General features: G+C 45.4%; 3 protein-coding genes across 6 annotated transcripts; 1 reads left to right on the top strand and 2 right to left on the bottom strand.

Annotated features, from left to right (window-relative positions):
• Positions 1-1,992: 1,992 nt before the first annotated feature.
• Positions 1,993-10,325, top strand: LOC143488592 (polyadenylate-binding protein-interacting protein 2B-like). Of its 3 annotated transcripts, none has more exons than XM_076987390.1 (4): positions 1,993-2,221; positions 8,756-8,907; positions 9,264-9,437; positions 9,575-10,325. In XM_076987390.1, exons 2-4 carry the CDS (start codon positions 8,767-8,769, stop codon positions 9,629-9,631), a joined length of 372 nt encoding a protein of 123 aa, XP_076843505.1. In that variant the 5' UTR covers positions 1,993-2,221; positions 8,756-8,766; the 3' UTR covers positions 9,632-10,325. The 3 variants fall into 3 exon arrangements, with proteins under 3 accessions (XP_076843505.1, XP_076843504.1, XP_076843506.1); XM_076987389.1 differs by lacking the exon at positions 1,993-2,221 and adding an exon at positions 2,650-2,817; XM_076987391.1 differs by lacking the exon at positions 1,993-2,221 and adding an exon at positions 3,715-3,867.
• A 347-nt stretch (positions 10,326-10,672) lies between these two features.
• LOC143488636 (uncharacterized) lies at positions 10,673-17,053 on the bottom strand. 2 transcript variants are annotated; one of them, XM_076987475.1, is made up of 8 exons: positions 16,825-17,053; positions 16,481-16,636; positions 15,392-15,475; positions 14,347-14,728; positions 13,403-13,555; positions 12,812-12,917; positions 10,987-11,172; positions 10,673-10,804 (listed from the first exon to the last, which is right to left on the bottom strand). In XM_076987475.1, exons 1-8 carry the CDS (start codon positions 16,849-16,851, stop codon positions 10,783-10,785), a joined length of 1,116 nt encoding a protein of 371 aa, XP_076843590.1. In that variant the 5' UTR covers positions 16,852-17,053; the 3' UTR covers positions 10,673-10,782. The 2 variants fall into 2 exon arrangements, with proteins under 2 accessions (XP_076843590.1, XP_076843589.1); XM_076987474.1 differs by having other exon boundaries at positions 10,987-11,175; positions 16,825-17,004.
• A 59-nt stretch (positions 17,054-17,112) lies between these two features.
• Positions 17,113-19,894, bottom strand: nagk (N-acetylglucosamine kinase). Its single transcript, XM_076987476.1, has 10 exons — positions 19,846-19,894; positions 19,505-19,589; positions 19,295-19,393; positions 19,015-19,156; positions 18,730-18,840; positions 18,541-18,653; positions 18,361-18,448; positions 18,146-18,243; positions 17,972-18,050; positions 17,113-17,823 (listed from the first exon to the last, which is right to left on the bottom strand). Exons 1-10 carry the CDS (start codon positions 19,872-19,874, stop codon positions 17,633-17,635), a joined length of 1,035 nt encoding a protein of 344 aa, XP_076843591.1. The 5' UTR covers positions 19,875-19,894; the 3' UTR covers positions 17,113-17,632.
• Between the last annotated feature and the right edge of the window lie 1,372 nt (positions 19,895-21,266).

Here is a 21,266-nt window from a genome sequence, read left to right as displayed (position 1 = left end):
GCTGCTGGATCACTGTCTCAGACCACCTGGGGCCCCCACGTTCCCCTCCCCCAACCTGCCAGAAGGAAGGCACTATCCGCATGGCATTGTTGATTGATCAACTCCAGCTTCACTGTGTGTGTGCGTGTGTGTGTGTGTGTGTGTAGGGGTGCAATTACTTACTTTCTGAGGTGTATGCAAACATACTATCGGCGCCCCCCGAACGAAAGTTGTTGACGGGGGGGGGGGGGGGGGGGGGGCGAAAGTAAGATGGACACAAATTAAGTATTATATCTCATCGATTTGGCGCCCCTTCTAGTGCAGCGCCCCTATGCGTCGCATACGCTGCATGCCCCCTTTTTGCGCCACTGTGCGTGTGTGTGTGTGTGTGTGTGTGTGTGTGTGTGTGTGTGTGTGTGTGTGTGTGTGTGTATGTGTGTTCGTGTATGTGTCTGGGGATATATACCACATCTGGTGTTGTGTATGTATGCAGGGCACAGAATGGGGTAAATGTAAATTTACTGGAATGCACTGTGAACGTTGTGCAGTCAAGGTGTGTGAAAGAATGACTATGATAAATAACCCTTATGTACAGGCCTCTAGGGCCCCCCGTCACTGGGCCCCTAACCCTCCTCTTCTGTCAAGAGCTCCTAGTCTGCAGAGAAATAAGGAACACTACAGAGGTGGGGGGTTGGGGGAGGGGGGGGGGGGGCGGATTCACGGATTATGAAACTGACCATTTTTACTGTGGAGCACTGCTGTCTGGGCCCCATCGATGGACACTGAATAAATCAATGCAAATACGAAGTGGGTTGCAGCCCAGAACTCCTACCACACTGGAGAACAGCAAGAACTCTATCTGTAGCACAGGTTTCTTTCAGAGGGGGCTTCACACAAACTTGGGTGTGTCAAAGAGTGGTAACAGTGGTAACACATATTAGGAAGTAGATGAGAAAATCAATGGCCGTGTGAAATTCAGTGGCATTCTCTAGATCCCCTTCTTTGTTTGCAGTGGGGTAAAGGGGGGAAAGGCAGGAGGAAAATCTACCGGTCCTGCCATGTGTGTCTGGATAACCGTGAATGCACTGCGCCACTTGTTGGCCGCTGAAAGCATCGCATAAAGATCCGATAACACCAAAACGTCCTTTACCAGAGTGCAAAGTGGCTCTTTTAACTGGAGTACTGTTAAACATCAATCAAAACTACCTCTGTAGCACATTAAAGAACAAAAACATCCATTGAAACTCAGATTGGGAAAATAAATCAAATAGTGAGTAAATAAAAAAGATAAAAACGCAATATTTTGACTATGATGTGTCAGTAGATTCTAATCATTTGACTCATTACAAAGATTACTGTCTTTGTGAACATGCTTCCGGATTAATGTTGAATCCTAATTTACATGTTCGATACCTCGTGGTCTCTCCGGAGCGGAGGAAATCATCTGTACTGTTAACTGTATAGGTGCGTTGTGTATTCTAACGTCCCAAGGTTTTACATGGATTAACAATCATTTAGGAAACGTTATTTTAACTTCTAGACAATATATGTAAATAACAGGTAATTTCACGCAAACGGTACATTTAAAGGTTATTGTTAAATGACTTTAGTCTACTCATTGTATTAGTACGCCGACGGGAGGCGTCACAAATCCATCAAATTCAGTTTCCTTCCATAAAACGTTTTCGGTTCGACGTCTACGGATCGGTTCTAGTTCTTTCAGACCGACGCCTACGGCTTCCTGTGTTCAGATTGCGCATCAAGTAAACGCCACATCCATGAAGCATATCCAGTTGTTAAACTCAGATTTTAATCACTTTGTTAACGGCACGGTGCATTTTCTGATACATTGTATACATTAAATCAAGCCAAATAAATGCTTTAGACAAGTTTTGCAATGCATGAGTCTGACAACTCCCAACAGTGTTTCTTTCATAAATGAACGTATACGTGAGCCCTGGAGACTGCAGCGCAAGCGGCTCGGTCCACAGAACAAGCGCGAGTCTACTGGACTTGGTTCGGCGCAATGACTCGTTCGAGAGGAGATTCACTCGCAAATGACACGACATAACTTTTGGCCAGGACCGTTGACAACACAGAGGCGTGCATTCTAGTAGCCTAAACCCCGACGGTCTGCAGTGAAGTCTTCAGTTTTATCCGTAGGCGTCTTGATTATTCGCAACAGTCGACTATTCGGAGTTTTGTGTCGGCGTTGATCGGCACGCTTGGTGAAACTTTAGAGGTGAGTCGCACGTACGTTGCCGTGTGCTCTTGACGATAAATTGTAGCCCGACGATAAACTGTGTAACGAGAAAAGATATATTTATATTCGAATAAAATGTTCAACCAATACCCCCTTTGCTGGGGGTCAACATATTATTTTGATACCAGCTGTCCGCGTGCTTATTTTGGCCTCAAAAGCAGGGAGTTTTGGGGGAAACGGCCGCCTCGCGATCTGTGTTTTGCAGACGAATAGACGAATTTCCTTTGGCAAATATGTCAACTTAGCGCTGTAAGACCGTCTCGATTAGTAGACCTCAAATGCACAAAGTTCAAACTTCGAATATATCATTAAAAAAAGAGAGTAACGTCTGCTTTGATGCGATAGCAATCACGTCCGTTACACAGCCGCTTCTGCGCATGCGTGACCCGAGCAGCGGCGAGAGGAGGAGGAGGAGGGGGCTGCATGTTTGTTTAAGCGGGGACCACATGACCGTTTTGTTCCTAATGTATTTAGCTAACAGCAGTTAGCCTGCTCTAACTACCTTGTGAAGGAATTATCTCCCGGGGCTTTGCGCAGGTCTCTTGTGGAGTTGGGGAACCGGAGAGCGATGCCAGGTATTTAGTTCCAGGTGTTTGTGTTGTAGTTTATATGCGACGCGTCGGGTTTATTCACCTTAACCGCGTTCATCTTGACCCGATTCGGTGCGTATCTACACACTTGGACCGGACTTCGGTGGCTGTCTTTTGGACCCCCCCCCCCGCTCAATTCTTCCAAAAACACGTTGAATACAACAAACATGGCCGTGCGGGGAGATGATGTGCTACTTTCTTTGGTCCAACTGCAGTGTGTACTGGTTCATGTGCTGCTTTGCTGCTTATCCTGCTCCAGAAAGGTGCTTTTACAGATAAAGAACCTGCGTTAGAGTCTCTCCTGGCTCTATATCACGTCCCGGGGCTCGGAGGCCCGTTGTTGGCAGTCTTGAACGACCAACACCGTCTACGGTCTTTACCGAACCCGCACCAGTTGTCAGAGCCGTGGTTGTGTTGGTGTGATCACTCTCGGCTTTACTTTACCAGCTCGGTTGTTTTTATTGTGTTCCAGCCACAGGGGCGAGGGGAAGTGCGTCCTGCCCCGTGTTTGTGTGCCTTTATATCGGGCCACGTACTTGGGCCCGTGTTCGCCACCAGCGGTGTACCGTGTGGGGTCGTTTACAACGGAACCAACACAAAGAAGTGTCTCCCGTAACGGCAACGGTGCCACACATGTGTACACACACTGGCCATCTTGCTCTTTGTTTTGGTCCGACATGGTGTGTGTGTGTTTTTCTTCTTGCGTTGCGCCATCTTTTTAGGTTGCGCTGACGACAGTCTTGATTGCACAATAAACCGCGCGGTTTAAGTGTCAGTGTTCGTGACGTTTCGTTTTATTAGCCGCACTCCCGTGTCCTGAAAACGGGCCTACACGGGAGTCGGCCACCGCCGTGCGCTCGCTTGCCTGCGTTTCCAGGCGTGCTACGGGACGGGGAGCTCGGCTGTGTCCGTCACCTCGCCTCCGTCACCTCGCCCCCGCTTCACGGCTGCCACCTTTTAACGCTGGAAAATGGTCGCGCGACGAACCGATCCCTTTGTTACGTAACCGCGTTCCATCCTAAACGAGTAATGACGGTGAGCGCGCGGCGGCGGTGTTGTTGTTGTTGTTGTTGTTTAGGGTCGTGTCATTTGTGTGTGTTGTAAAGCACGCCTGCAATAATCGTCCTGCATTTGAAAGATCAGAATAACCAACTAAGAACTTTTTTGTGCACTTTACCGATATTTGCATATTGACAACGCTTTGTCTGTTTTTAAGTGTCCTTTTCTTTTTAAATTAATTGTTGCTTTGTGAAATCGGAATTAAAGATCGTGTCTTTTCAGGTCTTATATTTGCCCTGATTGTTGTGGTTACCCGGTACATTTTATAACAACACGATTTGTTTACACAGTGCCATTCTTTGTATTGTTCTCCATTGTGTAGTGCATGCAGTCTTTATATGGACATTCTAGTACACTGTTTTGTTATGCAGTCTATTACTCTTTATGCAGTCAACCAAGACACTAAGAGCTTTTAAAAGGTTTTTGTGTGTGTGGAGGGGGGGGGAGGACTCGTCAACCATTTGGTCTGTCACCTCCACCCCCTTTCTGGATGCCTAACACCCTTCCATGGCTCTGGACAGGCACAAACATGGTTCCTGGCAGAGAGAAGCCAGGTTGTTAATGGCACAAAGTTCCCCTGGCACACAGCATGATCCAGCTGACAGACTTTACCCCAGCGATGCTCCATGAACTTGGGCAATGCTCGAGACGTTTTTAATGGTCTATTGCTTACGTTTCCAGTTCCAGTACACCGCCCTTAAAATGGGCTGTAGGGTTGGTATTGCTTTAATGATACTCTTTTGTTAATTGCAGTCACAAGAACGTGAGCGCGTCTTTTTAATTAATGGAAACGGAACACGTGCAACGGCCAAACGACGCCCGTGAGGTGTACAGAGGCAATCTGAGAGAAATATCATATTGCACTGTGACTTGCTATAAGGTATCAACAAGGCACTCTAGTTAACGGCTGCGTTTCTCTTGCCACGTGATTAAAATAGAACTGCGTAGTTCTGACCAAAACTTGCCCTGAATGCTGTTGGCTGAAGACCAATATCAAACCCAGCAGCTCGTTTTGGTTGGTGCGGTCAGTTGCCCAGTGCTTTCTTATGCAAAGACTTGTCATAAACCGAGGGCCGAACACTTACCCAGATAAAAAACCTTTCGGTGTTCCTGTTGATGGGAACAGCTCAAGTAGTAGGTGACGCGCTGTAGTGTGTAAATCGTCCAGTGCTTGGTGCACTGTTGCATATTTTCAGCGCATGTTTGCTTTATGACAAGCCCGTAATAGTAAAGAGGCTATAGAAGCCAGGTTTCTCCAGCAAAATGCAGTGTGTGACTAGCCAAGGGCCGGATGCAGCATCGGCATGAAAACAAGGACAGGCCTGCACATCTGATCTTCAAGCAGTGGCCACCGGAACCTCATTCATGTACTTCCTGTGGACATGATTGAAAGATTGACTTGGCTTAAGGCCCATTAGTTAGCTATATGGTATGATGCCATGTCTCATCATGGCTTGTATGCAGAGGATTCTGATTAATTTTTGCCACCATGTCTAGGTCAGGTCTGCTTTATTATCCAAGCACACTGACCCGCTTCTCTCCTTCGTCCCAAGAGATGAGCTTATTAGGCCTGTTCTGAAAATGTAACACGAGACCCTCATTTGAAGCACAAGGTTATGCTAGTATTGCTCCTTCAAATCCAGTGTGTGGGGGAGGGAGGTCTGCGAGGGAGGTCTGCACATGGCTCCGTGTGTGTACGAGGAGGTCTGCTCTTCAGCCTACCGCCTCTGCCCTAGTGCCCGTGTGCGCTCGTGCGTGCTGAAACCAGGAAGTGACGTCAGCGTTGAGCCAGCCGTGCACACATGCACAGTCAGACTGCATATGTGCGTCATGGTTTTATTTAGGCCTGGTACGCTCCCATCTTCCTGATTTGCATGCTGGGATTTGTAGTTTGGGCGAGCCTTCATGAAGAGCTCGTTTGTTGAGGCTTTTTGGCCACATTTCATGTGATGAGACTGTAGGGAGGGGAAAGATCTTACAAACTTCAGCTACAACTGCTGAACCCTGAAGATACAATTTTGTGTGTGTGTGAGAGAGAGAGAGAGAGAGAGAGAGAGAGAGAGAGAGAGAGAGAGAGAGAGAGAGAGAGAGAGAGAGAGAGAGAGAGAGAGAGAGAGAGAGAGAGAGAGAGAGAGAGAGAGAGAGAGAGAGAGAGAGAGAGAGAGAGAGAGAGATGAGAGAGAGAGAGACAGAGACAGAGAGACAGAGAGACAGAGAGACAGAGAGACAGAGAGACAGAGAGACAGAGAGACAGAGAGACAGAGAGACAGAGAGACAGAGAGACAGAGACAGAGGACACAGAGACAGAGACACAGAGAGAACAAACAACAATGAAATATGGCGGAGAGTTAGATATTCTCCTAGCGTATATTCATAGACCTCAGTAATGCAGGCCTGTGTGGAATGTGTGTGAGACTTATTTTGAGGACTGTTCCACCCCTCCCTGTGTAGCAGCGAGACTCTCTCCTTTCTCTTGTGACTCATCAGCCTTGAAACCTCTGCGACAAAAATCCCTCCAATTTCCCCACTGAAGTGGAGCCTGTCCGTGGGCCTGGCGGCCGAGATCCCCTCCGGGTCCTGACGTGGCTTTGGGCTGCGTGTTTCAACACTGACTTCAGGTCAGGCTCTTCCTGTTGGCACCATGATGGAGGAGGAGGGTATCTGATCCTAAAGCAGCTTTTCATGCCCGTCCAGGACGTGTGCCCCACCTGGGAGGCTGAGACGGGTTTCTCTGCCATCCCTTCAACACAAACATGGACTTGAGATTGGGGAGTTTAGATCATTTGAAACTTGTTTAAGGTTGCACCTACAGAGCCTGTGTGGGTGGTATACTGCGAAATTCTAGATGGGGATTTACATCACTGTACGGCTCCCAAAAGTAAGAGGAAGGACTATGAGCTCTTTCTCAGGCCAAAACTGCCATGTAGAATCATCATTGGCAGTCTAATAACTGTTAACTCTTGACATTGTATCTTTAAAAATTGATTTTGATTCTCTAGTTTCTGTTGTTCCATAATTGTGTGTGTCTGTGTGTGTACGTACTATTTGCGCGCACACACACGTTTGTTACTAAATGCATTTTAGGATGTTCTTGTAGACCCAAATGGTTGGTCAGCATGTGTTTGCAGCCTCAAACAGATGTAAACAAGAGTGAATTAATGTGCTGCTAGAAATTTGTACAGGACTGTAGTTTTGGGCGTGTCCTGTTTCCACTGTCCGAGTGCACACTCATCGTCACAATTATGTTTATTTATTTTGCTTTACCTTTTATACTGTCATGTCTGTCTGTTTTCCAATTGCATAATTGTCCTGCTTGTGCGTATGTATCAGTAGCACATGCGTGTGTGCGTGCGTGCGTGCGTGCGTGTGTGTGTGTGTGTCTCTCGCAGGTTTGTTTTCAGAGGTTTGTGTCACCAGGTTAAGTGCAGCAGCAGTGAGCACTTGTCCTATGGTGAATAGCCCCCGGCCCAGTGCGGGGTAATGGGCCCCCGGCCCGGTGTGGTCGGACCAGCCAGGTGTGGTCGGTCACACCCACTTCTCTGTGGGGTTAGTGGATGATGCCAGGCTAGTGAGCACTTGGTCAGAAATATTCTCTCTCTGACTGAATTTCCAGACTCTGGTTTTGGCACATGGGCTTTTGCGAAGTGAAAATGTATTATGTCTTCCAGATGCTGTAGACGCGTCAACTGTATGAGTAAGATGGAGGATATGTGGGGGGTACGGAGCTCCATGGGTCACACTTGGTTGAACCCGAGTGAAAGGGACACGACCCCTCCACCCCCACCCGCCCAGTGAGGGCGGTTGTCCTCACTGTCTCTCTGTCCTTATACATGTGCATGCTAGGTGGGAAATGGGGGGGGGGGGGGGGTTGTTTGGTACCTGCTGGAGATGGTACTGACTGCTTTGCTCCTTCAAAATCTGGCTGTGTGCTTATGCATCAAGCACCGTTCCTCACGTCATGACACACATCGGAATGTGTGTGTGTGTGTGTGTGTGTGTGTGTGTGTGTGGAGCACAGTTTTATTATTTTTTTAAGCCATACATTTTGCATTCTCTTCATACCCAAACTCGATACGGGCACAACAACCCACAAACATTCAACTTTTGTCTTCTATAAACTCTCCAACGCAGTGTGTAACTTATACACACCACCTGCCCTAAAGGTGTGATGCGTGCAGATGTGGGTGTGTACGTGACGATCTGCAGCTCTGAAGGTGGGAATAAATGAGCAGGTTTCGTTGTTATTGGACTGGGCCTGTTCCTCTCACAGCTCCCTAGACTTGGAGGGGCATGCCTCTTGGTCTTCTGATGACTGGATTCTTCTCAACCGACACAATTTTAATAATGTATCTTTAATGTGGTTGGTAAAGGTATTGAGTTTCTTGAACATGCTGTTTTGCATAAATGGAGGTGGGTGGGTGAGCGTGGGTGTGTTTCTATGACTGGCTGCGTGTATTATGTTGCTGTAGGGGTCTGTGCATGCTGACTGGCTTTGGGCTTTTAAGAGTCACAGTACCTATAATAAATTGCAGTGTGCGTTGTTCTCGCTCTATTTTGTTCACAGTTGAAGAGCGTTTGCTGTTTTGGTCATTGAATTAAACTGATGGTCTAGCGGGTTGCAGCTGCTGAACTCATTGGAGCAATTTTCTCATCTCTCTGGTGCATAAACTATAGCGTGGTCACTCACCTGTCGGTCAGAGGACGTACATTTGGCTGTATTTGCCACGGACGCAAGCTGAAGCTTTTCATTGGCTGCACTGCACTTTCATACATCATGTCCGTGTGATTCCACAAAACCTTATATCGTCTTAAGTGCAATCTGAGTTCAGTATGCTTGAGTGATTATATATTCTCTCTCTCTCAGAGCCGGCAGACATGAATGGGCCCGACGTAGCGAAGACGCCGGGGGGCGGGGAAGAGAGCAAAGAGTCAGTAGCCAATGGGCACTCGGAGGGAGAGGCCAACCCTTTTGCTGAGTACATGTGGATGGAGAATGAGGAGGAGTACAACCGGCAGGTACACACACACACACACATGTACGGCCACACCACACCCCATGTGCAGGTGGGGCGGGGCATCTGTGTGCTGTGTTCACCAGTCCCCTTGTAGGCCTCCAACACTCTTAGTCAGCATTTGCTTAGTCAGCCACCAGGCCGCCCTGTCTGTGAGCATCGGCTCGTCTTCGGTTTGGTGCCACGTGCGCGTGGTCAGCAGTGAGAACACAGACACTAACCTCTGAAGGCGAGGAATTAGTCATCAGTTGTTAGTGCTTGAAGGACTGCGGTGTCTCTCTCTCTCTCTCTCTCTCTCTCTCTCTCTCTCTCTCTCTCTCTCTCTCTCTCTCTCTCCTCATCAATCATGTCGTCTGCTAGGTGGAGGAAGAGTTGTTGGAACAAGAGTTCCTGGAGCGTTGTTTCCAAGAAATGTTGGACGAGGAGGATCAGGATTGGTTCATTCCGGAAAGGGACCTCCCCTCAGGGGTGGGGCAGATTCAGCAGCAGCTCAACGGGCTGTCCGTCAACGACGGCAACGCAGAGGAGATTGTGGTAAGCTTTCGATTGTTGTCGAAACGTAATTTATTAAGCGCATCTGAAAGGCTTGAGGTTTAAAACCAAAAAAAACCCAAAAAAAACCCAGAAGTGCTGTAGTCTGATATGGTGTCTTCTGTTTGTTTTGTTCTCAGCGCAAGAGCATCTTGAACCCTGAAGCCAAGGAGTTTGTCCCAGGAGTGAAATACTAGGAATTGCCCTCACCCTCTGGAGTTGCCCTCACACACACAGAGACTTTCTTGGCTGTAATTACAGCAGCCATGTGTACACTCATACACACACACACACACACACCTGCCCACACATGCACACACACACCCCATCGTGAAGGGCGGGAAAGCAGAGGAGGGTGAGGTTTTTGGGGGAGGGAGGGGGGTTCATCTATAAGCTTTTTATTTACATTTGTTACATATAAACTGAGGGCGAGGAGCTCAGACGCGGTCTCTAGGAGGCGCTGTGGCAGCCTAATGTCATATTCAATACAGAGCCGTTTTATTTTCTTCTATCTATCAGCAGAAAAAAATTCACATCAGCTCTCGGTTAGAAGTTTGTGCCTCATCAGGAATTTTTATGTTTTTTTTCCCCCTTGACTGTGCTTTTCCTTTACTTTTTTTTTCTTTCTTTTTTTAAATGGAAGTTTGTGTCTGTCTTGGATAACTGCCCCATAATTCCATGTGGTGAGAGCGAGAGGGCTGGAGGCGTGACTGGATATATAGTTGTTCACTGGAGGAGGGGCAGACCGCGTGGGTAGTTTGACGAGAAAACTCCGTGGAGACGTTCACACGAGAACATTTGATTTGGAGTAGAAATTCTTACACAAGAATGAAATTCATTTGGAGAGAAAAACAGGAAAAAAAGCAAATAAAAGTAAAAAAAATGTTGGTACCCTCTCGAGTCCCATTGTATCTGTTCATGTTGCTAAAGTTTTCTAGTGCGTTTTGCCAGTTTTTCTGGGAACCACAAGCATTGCGGTGTTCTGATTTCCCATTCTGCTCCTAAAAACCTTCCCCGACTAAAATTTAGTATAATACTTTAATACTAAATATTAAAGTATTTAAATTTAGTCTGCACTACTATTGGCTTAAAGGAAGTTTCCTTGAGTGTTTCACAATGTGTGTGAACATCATCGGTGATGTGTGTAAGCTTGTACCACTAGCTACCGAGCTAACACTCCGTAATCGTACCTAAATCTTTTTAGTTTGCAGGTGAAAATAACATTTTATTTTATTTTTTTTATATGTAACTCTAAACATTACAAAGTGGTCAGAAACGGATCCTTGATGCTGAAGGTGCAGGGAGAGACGTCAGTGGGGACGGTCCCGTCTGTACTCTGGGCACGTGGTCAGTGCAGTCCTGCAGAGAGCCTGCACACGGGACATGCAGGACATGGGGTGAGGACAGAAACACAGCTGACCACCAGCTGCACAGAGAACTCCCCACGTGTTCACGACAACCTCAGGCGTGGGAATGCTGGAGCAGTTCACACAATATCGTTCACGTCGTAAACGGTAATGAAACGAGTGACCATACACCTGAATTCAGTCACCTGATTTTCCTGCGGCCGCCAACATTGCCGTAGTTGGCCTGGTACTCGGTGCGTACCCTGTGTGTCTGCGGAGGTCTGGGGACGGCAGGCCGGGAGAAGCCAGGAGGAGGAGCGATGGCGTGGGGAGGACGGCGCCTCTGTGTGGAGCAGTACTGATCCACATACTCGGACACCCACGGAGACCTGCTGCTGAGAGGGTCAAGGACAGTGTAAGGGTGTGTGTGATTTTATATATATATATATATATATATATATATATATATATATATATATATATATATATATATATATATATATATTACATACACTCACACATGATTAGAGGTATTTGTATTTGGCTTTTGAGGAAATTTCAGGATGAAGCACCTTTACAGGTGAACTTAATGTGACCTCTAAGTGTTTGAATGCCCATGACCAACTCTGTAATGTTTCAGATTGTTTAACGTGCTTTTTCTCTAACGACCTTAACGTCAAAATTCACAACAGGTGTTTGATCCATACATTTCATACATCAATACATTTCATGGTTCACTTAATTAGTCCTTAAATTAGTCCTCATCACGCTGTTCACATTTTGACATAATTAGACCAAGTCAACACCTTGAACAGTAACTTGCCACTGCGAGGTTTCAAACAGGATGTTCTCAAACGGAAGTAGCCACTGAGCTTAGAGTGTCAGCAGGTTGCAGCAGAGATACAGAGAGACTGGAAGAGACACAGAAGGTGTAGACGTGGTCTTCCCTCGACCACATCCCACACTGTGTCCTGCAGAACTGGATGATGAATGCCACACAACTCCAGGTACTTTTAAGTGATGTAAGAGGTGTGTCTAGTCCACTGCCCTACACTTTGACTTCCATACTACTTGAATAACATCATTCATCTCGTCACTGTGCCTCTGGTTGAACAACACGGGCATAATTTCATCTTCATTGACAACATTGATCCAGCTTACTGAGATCACATCATTGGGGATCGGCTGCTTGAGGTCCCGGGGGTTCCTCAAATGGAGCAGCCTGCACTTCATCCAGACCTGAATGCCATGGAAGACCTACAGGATCGACTGTGTCCCCATATAGAGGCTCAGAGCTCTGTACTGAAGAACCTCTGAAGAACCGCTACAACCTGATGGCCCTTGAGGACGAGTGGAATGCCATTGCTCAGCAGACAACAAGCCGACTTGAGAACAGCTGTGATTAATGCTCAAGGGCACATGACAAGTTACTGACACATTGACATTTATTTGTTGGGTTATACCAGAGACCGTATATATACAGTCACTGGGTTATACCCACCACTGTCGCTGGCTTTTGTTTCTATAAATTGTTTGAGACGAGGAAATTACCATTGCATGCTTCTTCTAAAATGCCCAAATTTGACATTTTCCATAAATTCAGTCCAAAAATCAAATGTGTGTGCGTGTGTATATATATATTATATATTATATATATATATATATATATATATATATATATATATATATATATACACACTTCAACAGCTGCGCATGCAAAGTGCAAACATCCTGATTCTGTAGAAACCATATGTACGTGCAGTTTTCTCTCTCTGACGTCACTCGCGCTCTCTTTCTCTCACTCTCTTTCTGCGGTGACCTGAGCAATTGCTCATGTCTCTCTCTCTCTCTCTCTCTCTCTCTCTCTCTCTCTCTCTCTCTCTCTCTCTCTCTCTCACACACACACACAAAACCTCTTCCTATATGTCCATTCATGTATATAAATGTGTGAACGCAGGGAGAAGTCCTAAGATACTTTGCAGGACCAGAGACGAGCAGCAGTGCGATAGTGACAGTGCTGAGGGAAACTACCAGTGTGTTGTCTTTCTGTCTAGACGTGGAGCCTCTCTGAGCTTCAGGGCCTCCTCCTGGGCTTTGATGTTGCGTTTGTAGGCGGTGACATTTCCGCAAGGAACCCCTACATGGAGAGTCATAATAACCAATCAACATGCAGCACATACCGCAGAGCTGAAATGGCTAATCAGCGTTGCTACACTAATGTAGTGGAATTGCCTTTGTGAAATGCACTTCGCAGGCGGTTCTGACTGCTGCTCTGAACACTGTGTCATTTACTTGAACACAAGGTGGTTCAAAAGTGTAAATGGTTGTGTAAGAAGAGTGTAATAACTCCACTGATTAGTGCTGTGACTTGTGCAGTGATGGGGAGTGAGGAACTTCATTTGATCTCATCACATTTGCTCTATAAACTGTCCTCTAATCTGAATAGCCAAGATGGGCCTTGATTAGGATTTTAATTCCAACTAAGACCGTATAAACAGTCGAGTGTACAAACTGTGTTTTTAGAAATACCATGATGTCTGATAAAAACGCGTCAGTAAGCATGCAAAGTATTTGTTCATAGACGTGTCCAGCTGCTGGAGGATGTGAACGTTTTCTCACTACCATGGCGGGAGAGTCCGGAGTTGTAAACGGTTCTGCGAACCCGTTCCAGCTCAGTGGAGAGACAGGGGTCCTTCGGGAAGAGCTCACCGGCGCCGCCCTTCTGCCCGCTGCCCTCCTGGAGCACCGGCCCACGTCCTCCAAGGTCATAGGTAACTGACGAGTCAAACGACACCAAATAATTTCTGCACTACTGTGAACCATCAGTTCGTCTGTCTGAACCGTTGCTTCCTGCTCTTAATCCGTCTCCATCGGTTGGCTGTGTTTTCTCTCTTATTCATGCCTATATTTGCATACATTCTGACATCCAGTTCACCACTGATTCTGACTCAGAAGGTTAAAGGTGAAACTTTTATAAAATAAGCCAAGACTAGAGCTCATTGACATTCAGTTAATTTTGTTCAGTTTAGCAGCAAGTTTACGAAGATGTCCAAGGTCTTCAGTGAGTTCTATAATCTACAAATGCAGCATGGTTTGAGTTCATGTTACTGTAGAATTCATATTTTACCAAATAAATGCATTTTAGGGAATAGTACAAACATTTTGGCATGTAATGTGCATCAGGTTGTTGGATGGTTTCACTCTGTTATGAATGTAGGAAGAATGTCAACATATCTATATCACACCTGGCTGAAAGAAATTTCTCCAGCTCAGAATGGGAATTAAGGAATAAATTACATCCTGCATGTGCAAATATTGTTATAAAGGTGTGATGTGACTCCCCAGAGTTAATAGTATCATATCAAATGACTCATCTGCTCCTCAACATGTCACTTCCACTAAGAGATTTACTGTCCATCTGAAGTGGCCTGGACATTTTTACCTCATGGGAGTTTGATTCCTCCTACACTGAGAAATGTTTTGCATGCAGTTTCGGGGCCTTGGCTAGCCGGACAGGACAAAGTTAAATGGGGCAGCTGTTGTGTTAATGTTGACTTTACGCTTACCTTTACCGCTACCAATGTGTGGAAACCTGGTGGCGTTTGCCATGGTTTCCTTGGCAACTGGCATGGTCTCCTTGACGCCCGTGACCTCTTCCCATTCTTCCTTGTGGCAGTGTGAGTGGCCGAGGCCAGGGGCGGGACTTAAGGAGATGCTGGGTAGAGTGGGTGTGGTTAGAGCCGAGGACAGAGTGGTGGAGGAGAGCTGCATGCTGGGAGATTTAGGAGCCACTGGGGTAGAGAAAGGGGTTGGTGACGCATCCCAGCCCTGGGGGGGAGGGGTGCACGTGGTAGGCTGTCCCAGGCGGGGAAGAACTCCCTGGTCACTTCCTGCACTGCTAGCATGAAGATCCTCGTCCTCCTCTAAAACTATGACGGACTGCCCCTTCTGTCAGAGAATGAAACACATACACACATGACAAAAAAATTGATAACTAGTAATGACATCAAGCTTCAGTGCCATGTACACATGATAAATAGATCAATAATAATCAGTCAGCTAAGATGATATTTCACTGTGCGAGTAGTAAGATGTAGTTATGTGCCAGCCATAATTACATTAGCAAAGCTGTGTAATGGCCTGCATTGTGATGGGTGGATGAACCAAGCACTGCTGACTTGCTTGTCGCCCCCTAGTGGTGTGTTCACTTTACACTGAACCAATGGACAAAGCCAAGGTGACTCAAGCTGAGTCTATATAGCATGTAATCCAAAATCAGCACTGCTGCAGTGTTTTAGTGTATGCACAACCTAACTGCACATTACTACAACTGACTTTCAGTTATAAACTTCTCATACCCTTGTCTCTACGGGTATGATGCTCTTATACATGTAGCACTCCCAGAGTTAAAAATACCCAGGACTCTTATTTTGGAGAATCCCTTTTAAGCTAAAAAGGGTGGAGAAGAGCTGGTTGTGCAGCTACACTAACCTGACACTGTGTGTCGACTATTATGTACAAGTTCAACACAAAGAGCCAAAAGAATGATCTGATTGGCCTTTATACTCATGGATACATAACAAGCGGCTTGCAGCGATTGGCCGGTCTCACCTGGCCGAAGGGGGAGGAGCCATACACACTGTTGCTGGTCCTGTAGCAGTATCTGCGGAGCCTCGCCCACTTGTCCTTGTCCATCTGGGAGCACACAGAGCAGGAACGGAGGTTTTAGCGCAGGGTTACGTGTACGGGCCGTGTGGGGTGGTGGTGTGATATCAGAACTGCTGTGGGACAGGAAGTGGCTCAGGAAGACCTGCACTGGGTCGTGTGCGTGCAGGAACTAACGAGCCTGCAGGGACGTGTGGTGTTCACAGCTCATCATCCTCTCAAAGTGCCACTTATCAAGATTTTGAGGTGAAATACATTTAAAGAATAATGCAGGCCTACGTGTATTCACACGTTATTACATAAGATTTCTATTCGGGCCACAAATTCTAATTCTAGTGCTGGAATTTTTATAGCAGTGGGAAACCATAATGAATTGCTTGCATTTTTTTGAGTGACCAACATTTGTTATTGTAAGCTTTTATACTACATTAAAATGTTTTCAAAAAACTCCATCAGCCCATCTTAATTGCATCGGTAAATAAGGCAACAAAAACCTGATGTCTACAGGTCTACAGATGTCTACAGGTCTACATGTCTACAGATGTCTATGGATGTCTACAGGCCTGTGTATCCTTTATAAAGCCAGCAGAGCTGAACCATGTTGTACTGTTCTGCTAAAACACTCGCCTGGTCTGTGTTCCTGTTAGAATCTCAAAATATGCAAAGCAGCTTGTTCCACAGGTGTACAAAGGGTCATTCTCTTCTAATATGCACATTTGTTTGCTGTGGCAAAACTTGCTATTTTACGCTGGACAGGAGGAATTGCTCAGTTTGGACTCCGACCTTCGCAACATGTATTAGTAAAAGCCCAGAGTAACGAAAGCCCAGAGTTGTGGTTGCGCTAAAGCAGGGATGGGCCGTGTCATCCGCAAAGGTCTGGTACCAACATAATGTATTTATAATACTAGGTCTAGCCAGGCATGCCTGATCTATCAGATCATGTCTCTTGGTTGGTCTCCCTCTTCAACTAGCTGATTGGCTGAATCAGGCAGGAGGGCAATCCAGCAGGCTACACCTTGGCTAAAGTTTGCTTACATCAGGAGCCTGAATGAGCGCTGGTGGGGCTGCTTTGGACCGGCGCTGAAGGTTAGGCAGGAACCCCTGTAGCGAGTGCTGGAAGGGTTGGTAGTCGTCTCTGTAGGTGGACGTTGTTGGCTCCATGTTGGACCAGAGGCCACGGGTGTATGTGCCCTCCAGAACACAGAAACAAAGAAGTCCCACCATCAAATAAACTTTCTAGGTGCCTTCACATTGAGGCCTGCTCATAACACCTATTGTCATGACCCAGTAGGCTTTCCACAATTCTACTTCCAAAGCATTTTAAAAAACGTAATAAAATCTTGTTTAAATTGGCCACATTCATATTAAAACAGTTTTACCTTTGATTTCCTCAAGCTAGACATCATCTATAGTTACTCATCAAGTATTCGTTCTGTTCCTTTGAATGAAGTCAGCTAAACGAAGAGAATTCCTTATAAAAACCGCAATAATTTGCAGCTCACTGAATTGCTGTCACACCAGTGAACGACAGTCCAGGACTAGAGTTCCACTACAGCTGCGCATTATGAGTCACACATCACAACATTCTAACTTAACATTCTGAGAGACAATGACTCCACAATGGGACGTTTCACTTACACTTAAAACAACAGCAGAGTAGATCATAGTGCACGTTATAAAGGTTTATTAAAACGTTTATTAAATGTCTTGTGTATTATTCATTTTAATATGAGAATACATTTAGATACCACATAAAAATATAAAAAAGGAAGCTATAGTATTTTATAATTAGTGCTTAGGGGAAGATTCTTGACTGATTTCTGATTTGTCAAATCAATGTACTGTAAACAGGAAGATTGGAAACAACATATTCTATTGTCCTAAATCCTTGCGCTTGGTCAACAGGGAAGTTCTGTTTTGGAATGCTTGCCACTATATTCGGTGAATAAAGAGCAGCTGTTAACGCCATTATCTGGAGTCAAAAGAAGCTGAATCATCTTAAAGTATGCAGACTGATTTTCCCAAGTAGAAATGGCTAGAGGAAGTGAGGAATTTTTATTTGTGCCAAACTGTCCTCTGGTCAGAGATCTATTACAAAAACAGGAAGTACTATTGCCAGTGCCTTGAAACTGAACCTTCATTTCTGACTGGAGCCCTGAGTGTTTGGTTGGTCCTCCTTAGTCCTGATCATGGCTGGGAAAACGATTGGCTAAAGAAGACACTGGCAGTAGTGGAGTAGTCCAGGTGGAGGACAGCACCAGCGGCCTGTGCCCCCAGCTTGGCACCACCTAAAGCAGATGACTGGCGTAGGCTGAGAAGGCTGTACTTCGTGAAGTGGCTGTATTCAGTCTTGGCTTGAGAGAGGACCTGAGTGAAACCTGCACAGCACGGAAGCAACAAACCACTATATACACACATATATAAAGCATATATACACACAATAAAGCAGTTATATATGCTGCAATATATTATGGTAATTCTGGCCAATGCAGTTATCTAATTATTTTTGTTTTTGACATCACTTACCATCCTTCATCAGCTCCCAGCTCCCCCAAACAGATCCAACACACAGTATAGGTAACCCCAGAGAACCAGAGAACAGCTCCTGCACCACAGAGAGTCAGACATAAGGACTGACACAGGGCAGGGGAGAGCGCCATGCTCTTGATCTCATTTGCTCAAGCGGGTATCAGTTCCAACCTGGTGTGCTCTGGGAAGTACTGCTAAGATATGTTGTGCCAGAACTTTACCAGCCTGGGTAAACACATACTGACAGAGGGCATCACCTGCACTGGCTCCTAAAACAGAAAGGCACATACACACAGACGGCAGTAGCACACACTGCTAAGCCATATAATATTTAAATAAAAATAGTATTATAAAAAAATCTGCCCTTCCCAATCTGCTAATAGTACCTTCAGCAAGTCTTCTACAGAACCCAGCAAAATGTGATTTCTGGAAATTTCTGTACAGGTGTGGGAGCATACCCATCAGATCGGACACCTTGACATGAGTGTAAATAGAAACAGACATTTAAATATATAACAAAAAACAACAACAACTCTCAACACAGACCAGGGTAGTCAATCCCAGACCTGGAAGTGATCTTCCATGGCTTTTCTGACATGGGTGATATCATGGGGAGGTGTCACCAGGTTATCTTTGGCATCAAACACTGTTTTTACAGCAAGATGAGCAATCCAAAATGCTAGGAGTGTGAGAATCAGAATTAGAAAACACAAACACCTACAAATAGTTGTGCTACCAAGTGTCGTGATGGTTACCTGAACCTTCATCTCCCATCATGTGACCCCACCCGCCACAGCCCACCTGACTGCCGTCAGGATTTACTAGCTTACAGTTAGAGCCGGTGCCTGATATCACCACCACACCGCCTGAAGAGAAGGAAGGTCGAGACATTTCTCGTCTTGTCATGTTTCTTGTGACACGCTTCTATTTGTAACAACAACAAAAAAGTTCACTGCTCTTCCTAACGTGTCCGCGGATCAACCAAGTTACGATTTACTGCTTCTGCGTTTAATTCCTGCACTTCTGAACTTGTACACTACCGTGATCAGTGGCTGTTGCCATAGCGCCGATTGCGTCTGTGGTAATGTAATAACTTTGGCTCAGTTTTGGGAACCTCTTCGCCATGTCATCAATCAGCTTCTGAATGGCAGCTTTCTGCTCCCCGCCACTCAACGACATGCCCTGTGGACGGAGACGCACACGCTCAACTAGCAGGTGAAGGGGCCAGTTATTGTTTCAGCAGAGGTACACGGTGTTTTCCAAAGCATCACAGCAGATGTACAGTGGAACTAGTAAAACAGACGCGTAGATCAGACTCACCAGTGAGTGAATAGGTGTATCCACGTCCAAACCTGCACTGATCTTCGCCTTCCTGATCATATCGTTAATGCCCTCGATACATTTATCGACGCCAACCAACTATGGAACAGAACAGAATAAGCAGTTTGACAGTTTTGAAGTTCAGATGGACATATGCTGATACACCATTAGTCCAAGATCATGTGGCAGAGGGAGGCTTCATGTTCACACCCAGTGGTTGGTGCAGGGGCCATCAGTCTCTGCGAGGATCGCCCCTGTAGCAGAGACCAGCAGGGCCTTGGAGTGAGTGCCGCCCCTGTTAGTTAAGATCGGATCATTAAACTGCACAATATCAGACATATCATGAATAATATCAGACATCACTCCTGTATGGCGTACTGCACATCCAGACTACCGCAGCTATCCAAGATTCACGGTTATACAAAGTCACGGAAATACATTTCGGACAGCAAACGAATAACACACATTATCCTATCGTTCTTCGCTATTATTTAATTGAAACCAAATTTAGAAGTTATCAATAACTGCATATATTTTTGACAAAATCTCACCCTTCTACACCTCCGTAGACCTCATTCATTTCTACCAGTTCCTGGTTCTGTCATGTGACAGGGCGATGACGCGATTAAATAGGTTTCAACCAATCAGATCAAGGCTGTGCGATAATAAACGCAGACTTTGAAATATTGTTTGACGTTGTGAACTTTATGATCATTTCAACGTTTACTACTATTACAGTTTTTATTGCAAGTTTCAGCCAAATAAATGTATCTATACACAAAAGTTTAAATTATTAACCAAAATAGGTTTCTTGCACAACACACATAAAAAAATCCAATTGATAAGCTCTGTTCCTTAAAACAAGGATGGAGCTCGTACGTCAATGACGCAACAGAAACCAATGTACCCCAGTCCTCCAATGTACCCCAGTCCCGCAATGTACCCAAGCCCCCCAGTGTCCCCCAGTCCTCCAGTGTCCCCCAATGTACCCCAGTCCTCCAGTGCCCCCCAATGTACCCCAGTCCTCTTCCATTACATACCCGCCTGCAGAGTTGTGAATGGTCAGGTAGCACATTGGGCCACTGTAAGGTTAGAAAGGAAGACAATTACTAGCCCAAGGATTTTTTGCTACTGTTTTACAAGGATTTTTTTTTCTGACCGCTTTTTTTTATACAGATGCAGAACACAATAAGATTTTTTAAATTTGTTTGTTTATGATAATCTTTCACGTGAGTTGGACTTTGTTTTTTTTCAGCGTTGGAAAACTTAAGTCTGTATATTGGCAGCAGATGGCGGTATGTGTCTTTCAATTCAACAAGAAGCTGATGATAACTGACCCTCTGTCACCATGGCTACTGACAATTACACTGAACTTAAAAATATATTATACAAAGGCTGATTGTATCTTCTTTTGTGTATTTGATGGATTAAACTGGTTTCTAAAACTGGTTTACAACTGTAATAATCGAACTGTTATATTACATTTTTATAGTGTTTTACCCATAACCACTGATGGGTTTAGTTTACACTTTTGGAACTTTGGTTAAAACATAGTGGGGTAAATTTTAGGAGAAAGGACATCAAGGCCCACTGTTCAAAGTGACTAAAATCTATTTCAAGCTGGCATTACAGGATCTTATAAAGGTTTAATGTAACTGTGGGCTTTACCTAGCAGACTCAAATAGTCTTTGATACGGGGTGAATCTGTTTCCGTCAGCATAATATGGGACTGCTTTCAGTAGACTATGTGCCTTCAAAACTACAGTACGTTTACACTCACACACCCGGGGAGAGACACCATGGGGTGGGGGAGCGTGTGGTTAATTGAAATTAACCAATTACATTTTTTTTGGTAACAACCCGATAGGAGCCTTGTTATACATTTTATAGATTCTAGTTGATATCTCAGTTTTGAGTATTATGGGACTAGGACTACATAACAGCCTTTGCATATTTCTTGCTAATGTTATTC

Source organism: Brachyhypopomus gauderio, unplaced genomic scaffold, assembly GCF_052324685.1.
Source record: "Brachyhypopomus gauderio isolate BG-103 unplaced genomic scaffold, BGAUD_0.2 sc52, whole genome shotgun sequence".
Taxonomy (NCBI): domain Eukaryota; kingdom Metazoa; phylum Chordata; class Actinopteri; order Gymnotiformes; family Hypopomidae; genus Brachyhypopomus; species Brachyhypopomus gauderio.
Note: the sequence above shows the minus strand (reverse complement) of the source record. Positions and strands in the feature narration are given on the sequence as shown.